Source organism: Lepisosteus oculatus, chromosome 3 (assembly GCF_040954835.1).
Source record: "Lepisosteus oculatus isolate fLepOcu1 chromosome 3, fLepOcu1.hap2, whole genome shotgun sequence".
Classification (NCBI taxonomy): Eukaryota; Metazoa; Chordata; class Actinopteri; order Semionotiformes; family Lepisosteidae; genus Lepisosteus; species Lepisosteus oculatus.
Window position 1 is genome coordinate 55,501,503 of NC_090698.1, and position 16,338 is coordinate 55,517,840.

At 35.6% G+C, this 16,338-nt stretch overlaps 1 protein-coding gene across 1 annotated transcript in view; it reads right to left on the reverse strand.

The window, feature by feature from the left end:
• Positions 1-1,131: 1,131 nt before the first annotated feature.
• LOC102683710 (solute carrier organic anion transporter family member 3A1-like) overlaps positions 1,132-16,338 on the reverse strand; it is a 90,140-nt gene continuing 74,933 nt past the window's right edge. Inside the window, exons 9-11 of the mRNA XM_069187272.1 lie at positions 10,006-10,181; positions 5,078-5,142; positions 1,132-4,420 (exon numbers count right to left, since the gene is read on the reverse strand). Of these exons, the coding sequence (XP_069043373.1) occupies positions 4,041-4,420; positions 5,078-5,142; positions 10,006-10,181 (621 nt within the window). The 3' untranslated portion in view covers positions 1,132-4,040. The remainder of the gene's footprint in view (positions 4,421-5,077; positions 5,143-10,005; positions 10,182-16,338) is intronic.

Sequence of the window (16,338 nt, forward strand, 5' to 3'; positions counted from 1 at the left end):
GGCTAATGCTGAAGTTTATTCAATGCTTCAAGTCTTGTCTTAAATCTCATCAGAAATACTTTTACATCTCCTGAACTGCTTTGGCCCAACTCATTGGTGCAATGTTAAATGTAGTCAAAGAAACAGAAAAACATGTTTGCCTCTGTGGAATATTTTGCAGGAATTTTCCAAAGTCTTGAAATAATAATGAAGAGTATACAGAATAATTAATATTAATTAATTCCACTGGGTGTAAAAAAGAAGCCTTTGGCAAACAAAATGTTGTCATCAGGATTAAGTTTTGCAATTTGCAAATTGTAGGTAGGCGAGAGTTATGATTTAAATTAATCTGAATCATTAGAAAGGTCATCTTAATAACAACAACAGTAATAATTTCTGCCTGGAGATTCTCTGTTCTCCTCGTGTTAATGTTGGTTTCCTCCAGGTGCTCTGGTTTCCTCCCACAATCCAAAAATATACCGGTACGTTAATTTGGGAATTTGGGAAAATTGGCACTAATGTGAGTGTGTATTTCTGTGTCTTTGTTTGCCTGCAATGGACTGGCGTCCTGCCCAGGGTGTATCCTGCCTTATGTCCATTGCTTGCTGGGGTAGACACCTGCTCACCCCACGACCTTGAATTGGAAGCAGTGGATGGATGGATTATTATAATCTGGATTTTCTCCAGCACCTTTGATAGTACATCATTTTATGTTTTGAGTCTGTAACATTGTTTTCAAAACACTGAGACAAACAATATCCCTACACCACAAATTCAAAGAAACTAATTTTATTCTTTGATACTTGGGTACATATTTTGTTAGAAATATGATATAACATTATTAATATGCGTATTGAACTACATATTCACCTTCATAAATGGGAGCTGACAAAATCTTTCTCCACCAAACAGTTTTCCACCAAAGAGTGGGATTCTACAGGACTTTTACCTTCATACTGTGTTATCAAAAGTGTGGCGTAAGGTTACTCACCCAGAAAAAGAGATCTCCATCAGTACAAACCATTATTCTGTTTTCACTGAACACATGCCTTCAGGCTTTCTCCACTTTGTTCCACATTAAAAGGGAAACAACTTTCACGTTTACATGATTAATATCCATTGATTTGCACACAGAAGCACACGACAAAACCAAAGGTTTTGCTGCATCTTCGAAACAGCAAACTGTCATGTTTAATTCATTACAATGCTACATTTCACATTGACAATACAAACTATAGCAGAGCTACAGTCTTTTATCCACTGATCTTAAAACACGCAGATGCAAAATATAAAATCGACCACAGGAATATAACAGAATTAAACTGTAAACAGATGGTAATGCCTTCCTGTAGGCATTCACATTATACAATATATTCTCCAATACAATGAAGTAAAATAATGCACTGTATTTCCACAGGCAATGGAAGTAACGTTATTGTACTTGTAAACATATCTTTAGTAATTGTAAAAATGAGAATAAATTCATTATCCTCAATATTGCTAAAAATGTCTTATTTCAAAACATTTTCATGTGTTTCATGACTTTCAAAACAGTTTATCATTCCACATACTGTACACAATATCAAAAGTCATCAGCTTTGTTTACCATGTAATTAAAAGTGCCTGTTGTTAAACTATTGCAGTGCATGGATTTCCACTCAGCCAAGCTTTGCGATAAATAAAGCAAACCTTAAAATATCTAGAAATGACATTAGAATATGTCAGCAGGGGCTGTGTTGAGCTAAATATCATGGTGAGTCACGCATCTCAAAAGAAGTGCTCCCTGACAGATGTTTTTACAGCAGCATGTGTCTAATTTCCGATTAGTCGTAGGTGGTAAGTGGTCATGATAGGACATTTAGCCATTGTTGTTGTACTCTGCATGATTCTATTAGGTGTTATTTGCCAGACTAAGAAGTACATTCACATCCTAGTTGTACAATTGTTTATACCTCTTATAAAGAGTTTGGTGTGCTTTGAACATCTTAAAATGCACTCAATGTACAGTATAACACCTGTATGTTACAGCCATTCTGTTACTGTAGCTCACAATTTGTACAAAATTAAGCTTTGCTTGCACATGACTTGTCAACAGCATTTAATAATCAACAGAGTAGAAAGTTATCTGACAACTGCAAACCAGTCTCACCAGAACAAAGAATCTATACCAACAAGCAATTGTAATCAATTGATATTGGAATTCCACTCTGGAGACAGATTTACAGTATATAGCTGATTTATGTGTTTAATAATCAATGTATTAATTCCCTGTAAAGGAATATAGGAATGCACACAGTATATAATCAGCTCCTTAACATTAGTTTCTTTTTTTTTTTCTTTTATAGAAAAGTGTAATGATCAACCTTCCATTTCCAATGTGCAATCAAGGACACTGTTGAAACTAAAAAGCTGTTGCATACATGGAATACACAGCACCTTTTGTTTCTTTTTGGGTTTTGCTCATGTTTATGTATACTATTAATATACAGTACTATTACTTACATACTTGTAGTGACAATAACATGGAAATGCAAACAGAAAAACAAATAAAATTAGAGTTTTACAGTACTTCAAGATTACAATATGATTGGCATGTATTTCATGTTTTGATGGCATTTACTTGATTGTAAATAAACATTTCCCCTCTTTCTTCTTATGAAAAAATAAGCTGATACAAATAAATTACTACACCTCTGAGTAACGGATTTGCCAAATAATCATGATGGGTTTTAAGTAGGAAATGTGAAACACTTCAACATGCAAGCATACAGTTAGTGTTGCTTATGGGATCTCTACGCATTTAGACATTCCTGACAGTGCTGACACATAGATTTGGTCAGCCTCTGAATGGTGCTGTAAGATGTCACACAATTCTGTCAGCTGGTAGTTGTCTGCTTTTGATGGTGTTGCAACTTGGTCCCACAAGTGTTGTACTGGACTCAGATCAGGAGAAAGATTCACCAACTATAGGATTCCAAACATTCTTCTCTGATGTACTGCCAATATAATATAATAACACAATAGTGGCCTTGGATTTTTCAACTGGAATATCAATTCTTATGAGCCGGCTTGCAGAAATGGTTTGATTCAAGACCTTTGTCAATATATCACTGAGTAGTAAGGTTGCACCCCACCTACACCAAAGGTGTATTCAGTGAATAAAACATTTCAGAATACTCTTTGCTTCCACCTCAGATTTTATCTGGCCCATAGAATACATTTAATTCCTCAATTGCTCCTGTAACTGTAATTGTAATGTTTCTCCTGAATGTCCTCCAATAATTTTAGTGCAGATTAAATTAAAAATCATTTTATGTACATGACAATCTGCAGCCACTCTGATAATGTGTGTGTGTTACTGGAATGTCTCGTGCTGTAGTCATTGAAATTTGAAAACAATTAAGCAGATGGATCAGACAGGCTTGTGTGGTGACCTACTGCTTTCCATGATGTAGCCTGTCCCTCACAAATCTGATTTCATTGATTCTGTCTACTGACTGTTGGGACAGGACATCTTATTTTCTAGACAGCTACTGACAGAAACCTACATCATTCTGACAGGAATAAGGCTAAATTTTATGCTAAAGTAGGAGATGATAGTACAGTATATTGTACTGCTCTTATGTTAAATAGAATACTATTTTTAATAATGTCTGTTTATGCAGATTGTAATCAACTCATTACAGCACATTTGGCTTTAATGAGCACTTACAGTTACTTACTTAGTTTTTCTGAAATCACATGGCTTGAAATAATTATTTCTTGAGAAAAATCGCGAAACCTATCTGCCAATGAACTATTGGTGGAAAACTGTTGCATCTTCATTGTGCAACAGTATACATTGATATACACATTATCAATGATATGCCTTTTAGTCCCACACAGATGCTTTTAGTGTGAGGAATATGTTATCATGAGTATCAAAAGAAATTCTCTAAGAAAGTCTTTGGACTAAATTCCAGTCACAGATGGAATTTACCGAACTCAGAGAATCCCTTCAGTGTTCATTTTTTACTACGTTATTGTCCAAATTTGGTATAGTTCAATGTTCTATCTCATTTTCAAAGGACAGACTCTATGTTCTCACACATTTCATTGTCTCCTAGGTGGTAAATAAATGTAGTCCTTGCGGCAGCTGATTTTGTAGCTCCTACTGTGTCCAATGCCAAGGTAGACGCAAACAATTCTGTGGGAGTCAGTTTTTCAGTGCTGTCCTCGTCTCCCTGAAGATATTTCTTGGGGTTGCTTTTAATGCATTGACCAGCCATTGTCATCAGAATGAAAGCTGCAGTCTTCAGTCCCACACAGATGCTGAAGTAGAGATATCTGTATGTTTCGTTGTTGTACACAGAGCAAGTTCTACGCTTCCCACAGGATTCTGACCACACAAGGCAGGTGGAGTCAATTGCTGCACCAAACACTAGAGGCATTGGGATAAAGGCTGTGGGAAAATAAAGATGAGATTAAGAAATGTGAGAAAGGCAATCTATTCTTAACCACACCACTGACTAAACTACTGGTAATCTTCTTATTTATTGAGAAAAGAAAATGAATTTAATGTACTAGAATAAACATGAAATGTGTTACTAGTATATGTTTCACTATACTGTATATTCTTATAATGAACAATGTTCACTATCTTTTTTTATACAGAATCTATTTATGCAATTAACAAGCTTATATAAGGTTTCTAACTAAGTGATGCCTGACTGTAAAAGCTATAGAATGTGTGAGTGGGGAACTGAGTCAGCATGCATTGGCTGCAAAGGAACAAGCAAAGCTTAATTCTACGCTGAGAAATAGAAAGGAGACACTGTTGAGCCTTCTTCAGGAGTGGAGAATAAGGCTAAAGAAGTCTCTACATCTGAAACTTTGTGTTTACTCTTTTTTGTTCAGCATGGAATTAACCTTTACTTGTTCCATCACAAAATAAAATGATTAAAAGATGGACTATTGAAAAGTCCCTTCGTATTAATTAAGGTTTATGTGTATATGTTTAATTAAAAAAATGAATTATATTTGTTGTCAAAACATACATAACCAACAACATTGAATTACAAAATTGTGAAACCGTTCAAAGACTACAAAGAAATCTCACCAAGAACCCTGAGCAACAGAAACTGGATTCCAAGTGCGTATGACTTCAAATGGGGATGCACAGCCCTGAAAGAACAAATAGAGGTATTTCTGAGAAGGGTACTGAATCTCTAGTGAACTGTGTTAAGAATGAAATGATAAGGCAAAAGATAACTTCAAACCTAAGCTCATGAAACACCACTGCTGTATGTGCCAAAGGAGAGAAATTGGAATTTAAACTGGTGGTAATCCCTCCATCCTTCTCCAGAAAGTCACTTATGTTGATGAGGGCTAGGGTGCTACAAGGAGAAGATGATATAATTGCTTCTTTCAAGTAATAGCTGGATGAGTTCCTCGGATTACATAAAATCCAAACAAGTTGAATAATCTGTTTTTGGAAACTTTCTTAGCCATGTTAGATTTACTGAGCTTGTTATATCAGATTATTTATTATCAGATCTTTGTGAAGGTCACTGCAGACGTACTGCATTTCAGCATGGCTATTAGAGTCTTAAGATGTATTAGGAAAAGTTACTTTAAGGAAGTAATCACTTTTAATAAGGGATTACCTTTTAAAAATTAACAAGAAGCTGGGGGAAAATAATTTTAGAAGTGTATCAGTAAAAACGATCTATGAAATAGGTTAATACTACACAAATACATGACTTTTTTCACATCTTTTATACATCTAAAAAACAATTTCCCCCGAATTCTTCTTCATTTTAAAAACACATGTAACTTGTGTTTAAAGATGACTGCCCTCAATACGTCTTCAGTGAAATTGACCAAACAAATACATCAGAAAATAATATGTAAACAACTAGATAATTATCAATGTAAATATACTCTAAGAATGAAGGATAGTTATGAAATTTCTGCAATGAATTAATTTAAAGATAAAGGTTTGGACTAGGCCACCCCAGTTCTTGAGTGTCTGTCTCCTGCAGGTTTTAATGGCACTTTCAAATTAGCACCTGATTAAGACCCAGAACACTCAGCTGAATGTGCTTCTTATCCACGTAATTACTTCAATTAACTTATTAAGGTCTGAGATTGAATGAAAACCAGAATCAAATGCAGCAGACTAGGACTGGGTTTGCCTACCCCAGCTAAAGCACAATTCAAGACTTACATAACATAATCTGCATGAAGTAGACTTCTGTTTGTACCTAGTGGACAGTATCTATTATGCAATGGGTATGTAATGTGTGGTTCAGTGGGTCTACATTTTAATTAACTAGTTCTTCAGTCCAGTCCAGTATAAATGCCTTTGTTGACAGACTACCCATTGAAAGTATCAAATGGGCTGCATGGACCAAATGACTTCTTCTTGTTTGTAACTTTTATATTCTTAAGTACTTAATACTTTAAATCAATCAACTTTTACTATCAGCATTAACTGAAAGTTAAGTCAGTTAATTTTCAGTTAAGGAGGAGGTATATTATTTTATGAAACCTAATAAGTATTTTATACAATACTGAAGACTAAAAAAATGACATCCAGATGAAAGATGTTGATATATACTGTATATAAAAACTTTGAAAATGTCTTTACAAAAAATATGATTGTTCAGTCTATTACAAGACAGGAATGTTTACAACTGCTGACCCACCCATCTGATAATCAACAGGACGTTTTCTAAGAAAATTATTTCTACATCACTGATAAGCCACTTTTGTATTTTAAATACAATTGAACAAGTCCATCCTGTTTTAAAATATGTTGTAAGGTAGAAAAGTAGGATGCCATTTTGTTTATGCACAAAAGAAATAAGCTGTGCTTTCTGCATGGCCATGTTTTGAGGGAAAGGGGAGCATTTTCACACTATATCTCAGAAGTTCCCATTTCTGTCATTGAAATCACATTGTTAGGGTTAGGTTTATGGAACTATAAAAATATTAGGTGTTGTTCCCTAATGTGTGAGAGTGAGACTGTATGCTCCTGAACCAGACTTAGACTCTGAAAGTTGTTTTTACAATAGATAAACACCCTCTGAAATTCTCCCATTTGCACACAGCTTGTTTTTTGTTTTGTGCACATTTTTAGACACATTGTTTATTCTTAGGGATTAATTTTATTAGGTACTTTTATCCCTGTGTACCCTTCATGCTTAATTCAGTTATACTGTACAGTATAACACTTTTCCAAAGATATCAATGATCATGTATGGTTTGGAAAATATCTGGTGTAATCATATGTGAATGTAAATTGATCACTTCATTATATGGATGTGCAAAGATTAATAATAACATATCCACTCTGTTCTGCTTTCCAAATTCTAGAACCTCATTTTTATATTTACCATAAATGAATTCATGGTTGGCATGGTTGCACTACAAAGATGCACAATGTTCATTTTGTACACCTTGAATTGGGTGTGTTACAGTACATTGGTGTCACATAATGATACAGAATATTACATGATTAAATTTACATTTATGTTACTCTTATATAATTGAAATATTAAAATTGTAATCTTTCATTTCCATCTGGACATTTTTATATTTGAAATATATACTGATGGGAAAAAGAAATGCAACACCTCCTCCTCCACATTCTGGCCCTCCCGTCTGCGTGCAACAGGCTGAAGAGTGACTCATCCGTGAAGAGGACCTGATGCCACTGCGTCCATCGCTACCTCTGTCTGGCCCAAGCCAGTCAGGTGTGAGCAGAGGGCCTCTGACAGATCGCCTTGCTCTAAGTTCAGCAGCATGGAGCCTCACTGTCCTGTCACTGATGCGGGCATTGTGTCTGCCGGAAGTTTCAGCAGCAGTACAAGTGGCAGATGTGAAACGATCTCTCAGATGGACCATTCTTATGGGTCGGTTCTGCTCTGGTGTGGTCACTTGAGGGTGACCGGATCTTGGATGGTCATCTGTCCTGACAGTTTGCTGAAACCTTCTCTGCAGTCAGGACACAGTGGAGCGGCTTACTCCATAGTGTCTGGCAACGCTGGCACATGACATGCCTGTCTGCAGCATGCCAATGGCCCTCTCCCTTGCTTCTGGTGACATTCAAGGAATTATGGAATGCACAGAAAACTGACTAAGTGTGGCCTTTTTCTTGCAGTGACCTAAGCTTTGAATTAAAGCCTTCTTAAAGGTGACCTGATCAGGCATTGTACCACCTGGACCTCGTTGGGTAAAAGTGCACCTAACGAGCTTTCATGTGATTGGCAAGTTTCAGTGCTTCACTGCACAAGCTGTATAGCTGGTCCCAGGGCTTAAAACAAATTGACAACTTTTATGAAAGCACATAAACTATAACTACAGTATTTGTATTCTAGAAAATGTTGTGTTTCTTTTTTCCATCAGTATATATGTTCTAAAAACAGTGCATGTTTTAAGATTTTAAAGTGGCACAGATATAAAGTTATGAATTCAAAACATGAAAAGGAGAACAGGTTTCAGTACAAGGAGAAGGCAAAACTGGAATGTCTTTAATTTTAAAGTCAAGTCTTCAATGCTTAATGCTGAATTTAATTCTCATAACAATTAAAATAAAAATATATCAGAGCTCACAGCAGGCAGGAGAAAACAGGGAATAACTATGTGTTCACTTACTGGAGTTCCCTAAGTAGGCAAGAACTACAAAAGAACTGCTAGATTTATGGTGTCTTATTTAAGTTAATGCTGTTTGGAGCCTTTGCAAGAGGGTTTTTAAGGGATAATTGCATTTTATGAATAGTCATGTACAGTAAGAAGATTATGAAGGAGACTTTCTAAAAGGTGATAATTTGAATTTAATTCTACCTGGCAAATGAAAATCAATCAGTGTGATTATTCCGTGTCTAAAACTGTATTTACCAAACTAAATTGAAAAAAAAAACAATCTTTATCCAGATATTGTATGGTAATTACATTGATGTGTACTCAGAGCTGATGAAGGTTGGAACAAGGATTTGTAGACTATGTGTTAAGGGAAGGAAAAATAAAAGTGACATTTCTGTGGTAATGAAGTTCTGTAGTCGCTCATTAAAGTATGTTTACACTAGTTAATCAAAGTAATGAAAAATAAAATACTTCTATATTCATAACTGTGATACTTTGATACACTTCAAAATTAGAGAAACAACTTACAAGAAGATGAGAATAGGTCCACACATACAGTATATCACAACTCACTGATACCAAAGATATAAAACCACATACAAGAAAAAGCACTTGACTGTATCCTCTTAGTTTTTTTTTTGTTAAGTAAGACAAATATCTAACAGGTCATTATGAGGTAGTCTTCAATAATACATTGAAAATTAGGTGGTGGTGGCAGTACTCTATGCTGAACAACCTGTACAATATAATAGACAGCACTTGTCTTTTAGTGGAACATCCACTGCCATCAGTTAGTAAACAAGCTCCTAAAGATCTTTTCCAAACTGCTGTCTTCAAACATGAGCTGCAATAATATTAGCACTTCCCATGGGCCTGAAAAAATTGCACTATGCAATCCTACACTGAGTTCACGTTTTTAGGACTGAAGGCCCCCAAATCTGTAGAACACGGTTCTGCAAATTTTCATCTTTGTCGTCACTATATGACATAAACTGTACATGTCTTAAAGATGCTGCAGCTCTGGAGTCAGTCCACAGAAGAGCAGCTATTTCTGTGTTTAACACTCACAGGATAAAAGAACTGAATCTTTTACATAATGAACAGAGTAGACGGAGAAGGGACAGTTCAAGTATTTAAAATCTTTAAGGGCACGTCAATCAACTGGATTCTATAGAGAATTGCATTTAAAACAAAGAATGGGAGGAGTGTTTATACAGAGAGGGCAGTGGGTGTCTGAAACAAGTGGCAGTTGGACGAGATCCTCTAAACACTTAACTGCTAGCAACCAGATGAGCTACAGTAGATTAGCTAAATGGCCTCCTCTAGTTTGTGACTTTTCTTAAGTCATTAACTGTCCATAACTAGGGATTAGTGGATGAGTGGATAAAGGGATCTTACCTAATGAGAATAACTACTGTTGGAGTGTGTCCCATGGCTCCAATGAAGCATCCAGCACAAAATACAGTAAAAAACACATGAAAAGTACTTTGGCAGCCAGAGCTTGGACATTGTCCTGGAATGGCAGTAGAATGTAAAGCAACTCCAGAATGTATACAGGCACAGGATGTGAAGTTCTGAAAGAGATAATCCACAGACACAGTCACAGATGGGCTAGGCATTTACACATTTTATTTCTTCCTCATGCATTTTGCATTTAAATATTTAGCTTAAAATGTCTCAGTCATTTTCATTTCTCAGCTAAAGCTCAAACAAGATAATGATAATTTGTATCTCATAAACTATTTTTAAAGCAGTTAATCTTACTGCCCGTATCTTGAAAGAAAGACACCAGACTAGATTGTAATGTTCCTCACAACAGTTGTATCAGGCAGTGCAAAAATTTCAGCAAAGCAACATCCTAACACAGAGCCATCATTCCTGGTCCTAGAGAGACACAGGGTGTTCTAGTTTTCAACCCGACATTTACTTTGACATAATTTAGTTTGATTATCATAAACCTATTTGGTTTGAGTTACCACTGTAGTCTCTAGTCGCTGTGGAATTTGAGATGGAAGCAATAAAAATGTTCTGAAATGCAGATATTTCATTAAACTGTGGAAATTCACTTAATGGGAATTATGCCATTTTAACACAGACCAGTTAATACTTTCACCATTTCAGTCTTGAAAAGAGGAGACTATATAGAGACCTGGTACAAATTAATTAATTAAAAATTAATTACATAAATTGCTGTAAAAGAATGATATGAGGACACAAAAGGAAATTAAGAAAAGAGGTGCTTCAGTCCAAAAGGCACCAGGTATGTTGTTAAAGCATTTTCCTTGGGATCGTTCAAGAAAAGATTGGTTTAGATCTTTGGATGAATAAGCTACAGGCAGCCTAGCAAGCAACATGAGTCAAATGTTTTTGTGTTTCATCGTTTTGGGACCTTTCTTTTGCTCTTTCATTCAATTTTACATTACTTAGATATCAGTAAAGTCTGCAGATTTTCTAGACCTCTTTAAATCAGCAGCAACTGAGGTTCTGGGATACGTTGGTAAATGAAATAAGTCAATGCCAATCTGATTCAGACCACTGAGTGCTGGGTTTGAATGAAATTAAGACTGGAGCTAGTCCTGCCTGACATAGACCACTGACAGATTTAGTCCTTGAGGTCCTGAGAAACCTCTGGTTTTCATTCTACTCTTGATCTTAATTACTTAATTGCAGGAATTACTTTGGATACATCAAATCATCCAACCATTATCAAACTGCTTTATCCAATACAGTGTCTCATGGGAACCAGAACGTATCCCAGCAAGCAATGGGCGCAAGGCAGAATACACCCCATTTAACCCTAACCCTAACCCTAAAACCCTAACGCCAGTCCATCACTAGATACAAACACATACACACACTCGCACAAGGACCAGTTTTTATGGTGGGAGGAAACTGAAACACCCATTGGGAACCCATCCAAACACAGAGAGATAAGTCGAATCACTAGAATTGAAAAAAAGAACTCAAGGTGACAACCACAACCATTTCTTGAACTAACGATTACCTGTTACTTCTTTGGTTCTTTTAGAATTTTCTGTCAGAATGTTAAAAATGGAAAAGAATTTGGTTGATGAAAAAAATATAAAAAATGTCTCTCAACAAATACAGATTACCTTTAGTCCAACATACAATATATGATGTGTTGTAATAGATTTGCCACTTCATTTCAAGTACTTTGCTCAGAAAAAGACATTCAGTAAGCAATGGCATAAGTGTGTAATACTATCATAGTATCAAATGCCATGGCAACAACTATTCATACACAAAAGAACTCAGGATGCATGTTCTTTTTCAGCATTATTGTTTCATTTACGTTTTTAATTAAAAATAAATCTAAAGTCAATGGTTACCTTAAAATTCATGATTAAGAGAACTCCATCTCTGCTTCTCATTTTTAACAATGTGATAATTATATTGTGCTTAAAAGCTAACCTCTGGGTCAGATTGCATTTATCTGTACTTTAAAGCCAGAGGACAGTGGAAATTGAAGAGGTATTTTAAAAAAAAAACATATTTGTATCCATTTACATACTGTAATCTGACCTGAATTACTATTATGTTCAGTAATTACGTTCAAAATTAATAAAACAAAGATTCCAAGGAGAAGGTCTTATATTAAAGGGAAAAGTGAAATTGACATTTTTAATTCAATTATATTATTAGTTTTAGAAATAAGTTCCTCTACAGGATCTAATGACGGGCGCCTACATATAATCCGGAGTACATGTGCCGTGGAAGGTTTAAAAGGTGTGTGTGTGGGGTGAATTTGTTCAAAGTCAATAAAAACATGACTCTGTGAATGAGATTATTATGTGACATCATGAAGGTTCTTCTGGCAAATGCATTGCTTGGCTGATTATATCGGTGCTGGTGGTAGAGGAAGTAACTGTAGTTCTAACTAATATGGATTAATTGGGATGTAAAAGATACAATGAAAACACCTGGGGGCCTAGAAAGGGCTGTGACCACCTTTCACACATGAGCTTAAAGTTTAGAAAGAAATGTTTATACTGCATGTGTTCTTGGTAGTGGAGAGTGCTTTATCATATTGGAAAATAAACTATCTGCATCTGGAAGGTGATATTAACAATTTAAGGAAGCTTGGTCAGAAAATATTGTCAACAGAGCTTTGTGCAGTGAACCTACCCTGTACAACAACTCCCCCCAACCCATTGTGTGAGAAAGCACCTACTGTTCTCAGTTTTAAAGACACTACACTTTTTTGCTTCCATTTGAGTTCTCAGTCTGTATTTCATTGTTGATTCTGAAAAAGTCCATTGGGTTGACTTTCTCAATACCCAGGAGAAGTTTGAAATTCCCTGTGGGTGCAATAGCAAAACTGCCTCATACCACCAATGGGTTGACTGCTCCAGGGTGAGTATTTGTCTCCTTTTTTTTTGTCAGTGGTGTTTGTCTGAGTGAGAGATGCAGGGACAGCTTGTACATATCCAATAGGTATACCAGGTGGTTAAATGAGATGCTTGATTTGAGGAAATTTTTTTTAAAAAAATCTATTAAGAAATTTGAAAGATTTAATAAATACAAGTAAAATAAGAAAGATATAATTATATAAATTTACCTGTGTGTAAGGAACTAATATGAATTACAATTTATTTATCGCTATTTCTGATGTGTCAAATACTTTTACAATACTGTAAAATATTCATTTCAGTCTCACCGTGTTCTTTGTATGCTCCGAAAAGGTACACCACTATTGCTATTCACACTGCTACCTGTGTTATTGTTAGCGAGTTACTATCTTTAAGATTTCTAAATCCAGAATGTGAGTATCTTTAAGCATTATTAAACTTTATCTATATTGGGTTGTATTATAATGAACTTATCTTTCTTATAACTGGCCTCTGTATAAGAAATAAAGGTTTAAAGATGCTTTTGTCATTTACTTGGCGGGATAATTTTGTGTCTATTTTAATTGATCATATTATTATTACTTAAGAAATCATACTGGTTGATCTGAATTGAAGGATAAACATTTAAGACACACAGAAAGACATCATAAGAGAAAAGTCAGAGAGTAGAGATGAAGACAGAGAGAGAGAATTAATGGCATTAAATCTGGTCTTGGATTTGGTCATGCATTTTAGTCACAAAAGTTTTCAAATAGATTTATACCCTACAGAGAAATATTATTATAACATAACATTAAAAATGTTAATTGCATTTTTATTACAAATCCAAAATCATCACAAACTAGTGTTCTTAAACTGCCAACGTCATGAAAATCCAAATATAGAAAGAAAGCTCTTAGATTCCTTTTTAATGTGTTTTCACAGATCACATAATAAAAGAAACACATTCTTTGCTCTTAAAACATGATTTTTCCTGCCTTATATTGTAAGCTACTGGAGGTCTCAGTAAAGGGGATTGGACCCTATGCAGTGCTTGATACAAGATGTAAGAGAGAAAGAGATCTTAAGCGGATAAACAGAAGCCGTGTTTACTTAGCCAAGTCACGTAGCCAATATTCGTGGTCAAGAGGAAGCATGGGTCTTTCTCAAGACGTTTGTCAGGAGAAGAAGGTTAGCAAATGGAGCTCTGTGAGGATTAACTTAATACTGAGCGAGGAGGAGATGCAGGTGAGGAGCCCTTAAGTAGTGTGTTGCCTGGAGGTGTGGTGCAGGACGAGGGACGTGGTTGGGTAATTAGGATGTGTGATGGCGTTTGTGGGAAGTAGCAGGGGCTTGTGTCTGATTAGTGAAGGCCGTGCCACATATTTTGCAGACTTAGTCATTGGTTTATTTAGATCCAGTTTTCCAGCCATTCCATGTTCTACTGACATTGTGGCAAGTCCAACAAGTCTCTCTTGCATCATTGTTTGAACGCAGATCTGTATTTATTAGCTGATCTAGGAAATGGCGGCTGGAGAGATGGTTCACTTAGCACCAGCTGCTAGCAGCTAATCTAGGGCTGCACCTCGGGGGAGATGTTTTCAACAAGATGCTTTGGGGTGTGAGGATCATGATCAAGACAACCCCAGATGGAGGTTATACTGGTTATTCCATTTGCTTTACTTTGATACTGGGTTGACTATGGTAAGAAATTGTAATTCCCATAATTCTTTTGCAGCTTAACAAACCTTTACTCAGCACTGTATATTTAGACTGTCAGAAAGCTTTTGATAAATTTCCTCAAATCCTTAATACATGTTCATTTAAAATTGCAGGTACAGATGCAGCCATTCAAAATGCGCGGGCGATACCGCATTATTTTCCGGTACGCTGTACGCAGTCTACCGCAAGCTACCGGTAAATACCGCGAGTTACCGGTAAATGCCGCTAGTTACCGTAAATTCTCCTATAATACGACAAGCAAAATAATAGTATCCGGAATTTCCGCAAGGTGGAGCTAATAAAGCTAAACCTCTCATGTTTGAGCTGTGGCCATCAGTCTTTAACGAAGATATTACTAATAGTATTAATAATGAATGACCTTGGACAAGCTGTAAATGTAAACTCAAAGTATTGCCCTGGTCAACATTCTTTTTTTCATTGACCATCTTTGTAAAAGTAACACCACAGCATTTCGCAATCACGCATTTGTTTCCAATCATGCAAAGTACAGTGATTCACCATGCCTTTCACATGCTCATAAAAGAGATTGATTTAGGAACATAAACATATTACCGTATGCAAACTGTACTGTATACAGTATGTATATGTATATTTAATGTCTTAACTGTGCAAATTTAAGTATTGAATATTCATATCTAATTTTACCACTGAAGGGAAATCTTAGTAGCTGAGAATAGGAGCATACTGCAACGCGTGTGAAGGCCATAAACGATATTAATTTTGGAACATAAACAAACAGTATATAGCTGGTCTTGGTACTTTAAAGAAAAAAATACACACCAGTATTGCATTTCTCCCTAAACATTTTAAGCTTCGAAGTCTTTAACTAAAGTGATACCGGAGTCAACAAGCATACTTTTAGAATTTGATTAATAGGGAATATAATATGGAATCGCGTATCTCAAGAAATTAATAACGATATAATTATATTCATGTTGCAAAAGAACTGCAACGGACATAAAAACTCCTTTTAACAGAGCATTCCATAATTTCTAACTACGAAAATGATTTAAACTGCGACACTTATCATTCAACCAGAGCTTGAAATATCACAAGGATCCTCTAGAGCACAGCAAAGACTGTATTAAAAGAATTGCGTATCTCAAGAAATTAATAAGATATAATTATATTTGTGTAATTGGTATAATTATATAATCAGTTTCGATCAAGGTCTCTAAAACGAACAAGAAAAAGAGGATTTTCGGAGGGCAATTACGCTGTATTTATATAGAATAAGTGATTTATGAGCAATCGAATTTATTGTTCGTTTAAAACAGTGAAATGTCAGCTGCAAAAGATTGCACCAGAAACAGCACTCTCTCTGCCTGTCATAGACGTTCAGGAAAGGCTGAATGAAGTCATGTCAAGTACAATAATTCGGTGATCAATAATAACAGTTGTAGGACAAGAAACAAAAGATAGTGAAAACTTAATATTTTTAAGGCTAAAACTCAAATTCATTCTACAAATTAAGGCAAATGAAAATTCAGGACGTTAAAGTGCTAGAGGTGTAACAAATACAAAAATGCACATGAGCAAAAAGTTTTAGTGCAGAAGAGGGATGCAGGAACACTTGCTTAGATAAACAAAAAAATCACAAAAAGGTGTATGTTAAAAAAGAACATGCAAACATGTACAT